Source organism: Lithobates pipiens, unplaced genomic scaffold, assembly GCF_037356315.1.
Source record: "Lithobates pipiens isolate NorthernLeopardFrog02 unplaced genomic scaffold, aLitPip1_a1.2 Scaffold_13, whole genome shotgun sequence".
In the NCBI taxonomy this organism is placed as follows: Eukaryota; Metazoa; Chordata; class Amphibia; order Anura; family Ranidae; genus Lithobates; species Lithobates pipiens.
This window is the reverse complement of record NW_027507718.1, coordinates 366095237-366103891: the sequence shown is the minus strand read 5'-3', so window position 1 is coordinate 366103891 and position 8655 is coordinate 366095237. Positions and strand designations below refer to the sequence as shown.

At 41.5% G+C, this 8655-nt stretch overlaps 1 protein-coding gene across 1 annotated transcript; it reads right to left on the bottom strand.

Annotated features, from left to right (window-relative positions):
- Window positions 1-2326: 2326 nt before the first annotated feature.
- LOC143975148 (uncharacterized) lies at window positions 2327-6501 on the bottom strand. Its single transcript, XM_077477207.1, has 5 exons — window positions 6376-6501; window positions 4020-4076; window positions 2980-3009; window positions 2835-2894; window positions 2327-2742 (listed from the first exon to the last, which is right to left on the bottom strand). Exons 3-5 carry the CDS (start codon window positions 2981-2983, stop codon window positions 2369-2371), a joined length of 438 nt encoding a protein of 145 aa, XP_077333333.1. The 5' UTR covers window positions 2984-3009; window positions 4020-4076; window positions 6376-6501; the 3' UTR covers window positions 2327-2368.
- Between the last annotated feature and the right edge of the window lie 2154 nt (window positions 6502-8655).

The following is an 8655-nucleotide window of genomic DNA, read 5'->3' as shown; positions in this document are numbered from 1 at the left end:
GTGCTCTGTTTTTTTAAGCATAATTTGATGTTATGTCTTCTAGGATCTACAAAGAAGGACGACTAATTAGTTTAATGTTTGTGATCCTATCCTGTTCAAGTGGACACCTGTCATTTTATATGTAAGTCTAATATTTACAATGATTTCTTTTTCATTTTTTACTTGAGGATGTAGAAGAGGCAGGGCTTAGCCGTTCTCTGTGTGTCTATGGACACACAGAGGTGGCTTGGGAGCAAGCACACATGGGTGACCCCATAGCAATTGATTAGCTATAGGTGCACTTAGTGGGGGGGGGGCCCAGAAGTGCAAGTGGGGTACCCCACAAGAGGAGTATCATGGCTGATATGTGCAAAATCACACATAGCAGGTTAGTATTACATTTTAGTAGTGAACTTTAGTCTGCACTCCTATGACCCGCATTCACTTGACAACATGCCATAGTCACTGTGCCATTCCATACTTTGGCGTTATCCCAACTTCTTTGTCGGAATCCACCAAGATTCAGTAGCAACAGCTGGCTTATTCTCAGTAAGAGACTGAACCAGCTTCTCATGACCAATCCACTGCTTGGTGCTCAAGTGAGAGCTCGAGGGGCAGAGCAAAGAGCTGATAACTGACAGTCACCACTCTCTGCACACACAAGAGTGAGAACTGTAAGATCAACAGTCTTTGCTCACTCAGTTCTCATTCTTTTAAGTGTCAGGGGACAGATGCCTCATTGGACCAATGATGCATCCACCAATGTGATTCTGATTATCCTTTTTTTTAATTGTAAACTTTTGTTTTCATAGGCCCCCTTGTAATTTTGATATATATATCTTTTTAGGCCCCCATATCCTCCCCCATATCCTCCCCCATATTTATCCTCACTGCCTTGGAGGGGGCAGGGAGAGGGTAGGACGAGTGCCCCCAGATTACCTACAGGATAATGAACCGTCTGTATTAGGAAGTCTTGTCTCCTGGGCTGCCATAATTGACTTTCCTGTCTATAATAGAAGGCGGGACTTTGTATTAGAGAGGACTCCTAGTAACCAGGGGATTCTCTTGTATGTAATTTGTCAGTGCTTGTCCCGCCACCTCCCTGTCCCCTCTGAGGCCACAGATGGGAATTGATCAGGCTGCACTGATGCCAATGGTAAGCCTACATTCATGGGAATGTTGAGGCTGCATTTATGTCAATGGTGAGGCTGCAGATGAGCACTGATTAGACTGCATTGATAGGCACTAACCCTTATTTTGCCAAACACTTCTTTCTTTAAAAATTAAGTTATCATTTCTCAAACTTCCCTCTTAAAGTGAAGGTACATGTTTTAATACGCTTCAGTATATCCAGATAACATGCCCAAGCTCATCCTTCGTCCTGAGTGTTGCTTGTGGATTCGGTGGAAGCCTTAAAAGATATATATCAAAAAAGTACGCCCAAGTTCATCTCTTCACCACACACAGCCATAAAAGAAACAGAATTCTTGTTGGGCAGTGTATTAGTGCTTGTACGAACACACTTACGAAATGGTTCAAAGAATTTCAGGCAAAATGGTTGGCCCTCGCACATGTTCACTTTATTATATCTGGACCTATTTTAAAACTATTTTGGACACCCCTGCTCTATAGCCTCTATATGGATCCCAAAAATATATATTTTGCGTCCATCCAGAGGCAAGATCACCGGCTGGATTAGCCTCTTCAGTTGACAATTAATAAGCAATGAATTGTGATATCAATATTAATTTCTTGACCATGGAGCTTGTGGGGAACAGATGATATATCTAAATGAGGTTTCAATAGGCAGAAGAGTACATATGTCATTTTTATAATAAAATATTTTCAATTAATGTTAATATGATGTTTAATTTACAGATGCAGAGCAGTTGAGGAAGATGGCAACCTCAGAACCCAGGCACATCAGGCACAGCAAGAAGGAGGACCCTTTACTGCCTGCACCTACAGGGCTTTCCTGGCTGATGCCCATTGCTCCCCTCACTAAGCTTCGGAGCAGTCGCATCGATTTTTGCAAAATCCCGGATTTGCTTTTACGTACACGTTGTACTGTTTTTGAACCCCGGCGGAGGAAATATTACTGTTGTTAAAGACTCTTCAGCCTGGCAAGACCCCTGGGCCCGATGGCATCCCCGCAGAATTACACAAAATGTATGCTGCTGTCTTTAAACTAAAAACAATTTGTGATGTCTATAAAATTCAAATAAATGTTATTTTGATGATTTAAAAAAAAAAAGACAAAAATTATTACCTTCAAATAATTTTAATAGTAAATAAAATAAAACAATTTTTTAAACAAAAATGCAAACTTTTTAACTTAATAGTGCAAATTTCAGAAACAGACAAAAAACAAACAAACTTGAAATATTATTTAGGTATTTTGTGATTGGTCAGTAGTGGGCAGCTGCTGAGAAATTGACCCCACAAGATAGAAAAGGGCAGATGACATTTTTTTTTGTTCCTCTACCATTTCTTTTAAAATGGCTTCCTGAGATTCATTGTGTCTTCTTAGTTCTGTTATCAGAGAATTGTGAAAACTTCGCTGTTCTTCCAGGACCTGATCATGCTGCTGCTGTCTCTCTCTTAAATTTCCACTCATGGAGTTAAGGGTATTAGCCAACAGCATCGATGCACTATTGGCTTCTTCTTGTCTTTGGGCCAAGAGCTCCCTTCTCCTTCTCCCTCTTGGGACCCGTATTGGACCTGGTGCTGGAATTGATGCCTGGTGCCTACCCTCCTCATTATCTGAAACACAATAAAAATAAAATTATGATACGTATTATTCAACAATAAATAATTAGATTTAATATCGGTATTATAAGGGTTTTTAGATTTACTAGTTGGTAATTCCTCTTCCATTATAACTCCTTGCTGTTCGTCACAAACAACAGGTGGTTCTGGAAAAAAAAAAAAATTTTTTTTAAATAATCATCAGAAAATTATACAGTTGTAATGCTTGTAATTAATCTAAGATATAGTTACCCATATTGGACGGCCCAGCTTGAGTTTCATCTGAATGTTGAATTTCAACAGGAACAAAAAAAGAGAAGAAAATACAATCAACTAAAATAGATTATAAAGGTGACATTTTTTTTTTAAATAACAAGAATCTCTCTACTTCCCTGCACTGTACAATGGAACTGCACAGAGCGGACGTGAACTTCCTATTCTTATTCGACACACCCCCCACTGGTGCTCCTGGCCCCTCCTGTCTGTGCCCCCACAGAAAGCCGCTTCCCATGAGTTCACTTCTGAGTGCTTGCTCCCAAGCCCTGCTGCTACATCTATTACACAGACAGTAGATTTTGCCCCCAACTTCATTGGCTCCCAGTTCCCCAGCATAGCCATCGTGTCCCAGATGTGAGGGGAGACAAGACCTGCAGTGCAGACGTGCACAGCGCAGTAATGAATGATGGCTCAGGTAAGTAAAAGGGGACAGGTGAGTTGGGATGACGATGTCTAAACATGTTTTACCTGAATGCAAGGAATGTACTCAAGAGGAGGTCCAGCCTCCCCATGAAAAATGAAAAAGTCAGCGGCAACAAATACTGCAGCTTTTTGACTTTTAATATATGGATACTTACCTGTACAGGGAGCCCGCGCTGTCGGCACTGCAGCCAATCTTCGGATCATCTCTCAGGTGCAGCTGTCACCATTCCTGTTAAGGGAACCTGGCAGCGAAGCCTTTAGGCTTCACAGCCGGTCCCCTATTGCTCATGAGCACTGTGCTTTCAGATTGTTCCGGTGGTGAAGGCAGGAGGAGAGGGGCGGCCCTGTCTCCCAAAAGTGGGAAACGGTACCTGTCAAAAACACGTACCTGCTCCACCTCCCCCTGAAAGGTGTCAAATGTGGCACCAGGGGGGTAGACAGGTAGACGGAATTTCCACTTTTGAGTGGAACTGCACTTTAAAGTAAAAATTGTCTATGCTTTAAAAACACTTAAACATCTTCATATTGTAGCACAGCTATGGTATTTTTGACATAGATTAGCATTCATCTTCATGACGGCATTTTTTACTTACCATTGATGCTACCACAATTCTCCTCATTTTCCGTTTGAAAAGTGATTTGCGTGTTATCTGTAAAACACAACAATCAGAGAAAATGTAATTAGGTTCACAATAATCAGAATATAAATCACTTTATTATAATATTTATAATAAGGCACCTCTAAAAGATGTGCACAATAACCCCCTATGTATGGGGCCATCTGTGGGACAAAGATACATTATATATATACATAGTACATAGATAATACATACATATATACATAGACAATATCGATTAATGGCATGTAACACTATCCCCCCCCCAAGGGAGCCACATTACGGAACAGCTCAGCAGATGAGATCGGTGTCATAACGTTTTGTTCCTTAGCACAGTGGCTCCCGTAGAGAACTGACAGCTTTTTGGGCTCAATCCACTGGGTTGAATGTGGAAAACTGTACCAGGCTAAAGATAACAGCCCTCTCAGCCAGCCTTCAGCAGGAAGCAGGTTCAGCAGGCTGAGAGACAGCAGTGGGAACCATTGAATCCTGCTGCTGTAAATCAAGCTGTAGCTGTTTCCTTTCCTGATCCATTTGGATCAAGGATCGTGACGATCCGTTGCACCCCTACTGAAAAGTGATACCAACTGCACTCCACCTCTTATCCCAGCTAGCAGTCTCCAGAGTGGTGACAGCAGAAGGAAATAGGTGATCTTTAGTTCAGTGTAAAGCAATACACTGGGCATAATAGTACAGGCTGCCATAGTTGGTGGGTGTAGCACCTGCCAAGCATGACCCATTCAAGTGAATGAGGCCACTCTGCAAGTGCCCTTCAACCTTTTGCAGTACAACAAACAAGGTGTTAAAGAAGGCAGCATGGTGTTGCTTTGTCAGCACATGCTTTAACCCCTTGCACCCTGCAGAAGCATGCAGTTGCGAGGCGCTTGCAGAGTGGCCCCATTTACTGGAATGGGTTGCGATGGGCAGGCAGTAGCAACCAACCAAAGTTACAGGAGCTGCACTATTTGTACACCTTTTCATGCTGCCTCAGCAGCTAAAGGGGGTAGAGATTGGGGGTGATAAAACCATGACTCAACTGCAGGGTTTTACCACCCACAAACATTGTGTAAACAACCCTTAAGGGTGCCACTGCCGAATGCAACTAAGGGCCCATTCACAAGTGCAGCAGGCACTGCTACTCCTCTGAAAAGCAATCAAAGTGTGTTTGACAGGCAATGAAGAGGTGATATGTTGCCTCCTCTCCGCCAGATTTAAACCCATAAGTGCTGTGTAATGCACGCAATTGCAACATGGTAGTACGGCAATTAGGTGGGAGGAGGCGACACTGCGCCCGGTTATCTTTGACTTTTCCTATGTTGTTCAGGTACAAATACTGTAGCTGTTGACCTATACTATTAGGGCACTTACCTGTCCATGGAGCCAACAATGTCGGCACCCAAAGCCGATCTTAGGATCAACTCCTGGGTGCTGCTGCCACCATTCCTTGTAAGGAAACCCGGCCTTTTGGCTTCACAGCTGGTTAACTACTGCGCATGCACAAAACGCAGTGTGCTTTCTAATTGGCCCAGCAGTGGGGGAATAAGATACCTGCCCTTTACAGCATCTGACCAAGCACATATTGCTTGGTTTGAGGTTTCCCTGTCTGAACCATGCAGGAAAAGGAGGATGGGAAACCATAAGTGACAAGATTCTGTATCTTCATGAAACAGGAAAAATTGAGGCATGTTGGGCCTTGGTCTCCCACCACTATCCATACGAGGTTTGAAATCATGATGGTTCAGCTGAACTTACACGATTTAAAACCCGCATTGCAGTCCGACTTTGAGGGCAATTTGAGAGAGATCTGTGCGGGTTGCTGCACTGATGTCTATTCAAATCGCCAACGAAATCACCAAAAGTAGTGCAGGAACTACTTTTGGGAATCGGTGCGGTGCTACAAAGTCAGCATCGCAACAATTAGGACAGTGTCACTGCCAGCAATAGGCTGTAATATGTCATGCGATTTTACATGACAAAAAATCGCATGTCAAATCGGCCTGATGTGAAAGGGGGCAAAGTGAGCAGTTGTGGTCCCGGGTTCACTTTCAATTTATAGCTGGGTATTTGCTGAACAAAACCAGCATAGGGTGATTACTGCTACTGCTCAAAGCGGTCCTGTACTGGCACCCAAAATCTGCTGTGTCCAGTGGACACAGTGGTCATGGGAGGGGCGTGCTGCACACCATAATGGGTGCACAATGTGCTATTAAACAGGAGCAGGCTGGATGACGTGCCTATACGTGATTCAGCCTGCTCATGTCGCCGGCCCACAGTAAATGATCTGTGGGTGGGAGACAAGCGGTTAAAAAAATTTATGAAAAAAACTACTTACCATCGTCATCAAAGAGGAGCAAGGTCTCATTGCCCTGATTCAAATCTTCGGCCAGATTTTCATCGGTGGTAGCAGATGGTTCTCCTAACACTGTGAATAAAAAGTTTCAATTAATTAAAAAACAAAGAAAAAAAAAATATCTGGAATTAAATTTTTTTTAAAAATTACTTACTATGAACATCAGAATCATGCTCTCCTGGCACTCCACTGACAACGTCAGGCCCGAGGCACCCCTTTAATTCCTCTTCATAACAGGAGAAGGTAATATTCGCTGGAGGTCCTCCACCAGTGCCACGTTGGTGCCTTGCAATATAGGCAAGTTTTTTTTTGACCTGCTGTCTGATATCATTAATTCGCCGCCTGCATGTATCGACGTTGCGGGCAATTTCCCCTGCGGCATTGACCTCTTGGACAATAGATTGCCATATGTCTCCTTTCCTGGAATAGGAAAGTTTTCTAGACTGGGAACCATATAGTTGGTCCCAGTTGCTCACCACCCTGGACACCAAAATGCAATTCTGCCCATGGCTGAACTTTGCTGTTCTTTTTTTTTTCAAAGACTCCATACTTCTTAACTTCTTTACTCTCCAATCACTAACCCCTCAAATGATTAAAATATTATTTTTCACTTAGCTTTTACTAGAGTGTACCATGTTTCTATTATTGGGTGATTTTGATTGACAGTAGATATATATTTATTGAATCAATATGTTCTAATTTAGGTTTATATATATATATATATATTTTAAAATCAATAAATTTAAAATCAAAAAAATTTTTGGATCATCTTTTATATTTTATATATATTATTTATTTTTTTATATATATATTTGGCACCCAAACAGATGGTTTGAACCCGTGGACAGGTCAATTATATTATAGAGGGGAATCTCATTTCACTTTTTTAATTTATTCTTTAATTTTTTAGCCATTATTTGTATTTACATATCTTTATGTTTATTATTAATTTATCTTACAATTGAATTTAAAATGTCATTAACAGTGTACAGATGCTTGACAGATACAGGATCAACCATTTGATATATACACTGTTCATGGGAATAAAAGCACATGTGTAATTATTATGTAAAATGTTAATATTAGTTACGTTTTATAATAAAGGGGGGTGTATATTTGTGTGTGCTGGACTTTAAAGTTTATTTTTTTTATTTTATGAATGAGTGTTGTGATTGATGCTTTACTTTCACTTTGTTCTTCTTTAACCGTAGTCTCGGGATTTCTCCCGAGACTTCAGCCTCGCATTCACAGCGAGAGCGTTCTGAACGTTTGTAGATCTCTTCTCTTCACATGAACAGAAGCGATCTACACAGGGTAATATACCGGCACACTCATGTGAACCATGTTCACAGAGAATGCCGGCGATCTCTGCAGTGATGATTAATCACTGTTACATAAACGGACACCTTAGTCTGATATATTCATATATCCCATCCAAAAATTAGAACGAGGTTTTGCCAAGCTGTATGTTACAAAAATTCTTTCCAGCTTTGTATGACAAGTCACCTCCCAGCGTTTCGTTACCTATATGGGGACCCAGTCGGTGGACGCGCGGCATGCGTTCTAACTGCGCTACACTCAAACAAGTCTCCCCAGAAGTGACGAAGTGTGCGTGGCTCCATCGTATGCATTTCATCATTGATGTCTTCAGTGGCGGTGCCACGCCACTACACACTACATACTTTATGGAAGAGACCTTCATACATAATCCACACCCCCTCTCTCAGGCAGCCAATCGGAGAAATTTCAGTCACTTTGTGCTTCCCCATTGTTGACAAACCAAGGGGATATTTTCTAATAGTGAAAGCCCTGGGAAGGGGGTTGAGTATCATATTGTATCTTAATTGGGACAGAGCAAACAAAACAGAATCAAGCTATAAAGTATATATCTCATTAATCCGCTAGCCATACTATTTACAAAGCTATGATTAAAACCTTGTACATTTAAAAATATGCCAGCAACACAGATGAAAGCCTTTTTATGTGCATTCTCAATGTCTTCCTATAGGTAATATTTTATAGCAATGTATGTACAAACATTAGACTATACACTGAAGTAGTCCGTATGTTTGTACACCACCCCGTAAGCCAATCTGTGTTTTATAAACACCTCGTGATTGCGTATGTACATATTTACTTCAACTCCGCGCGCACAGACCACAGAGATACACAGAGGGCTACAGGCTGCATCAAATAAACAAACAAACAAGCAACTTATAAGATACATAACCCCTCTAAACTGTATACAGCAGGCAATTTCTA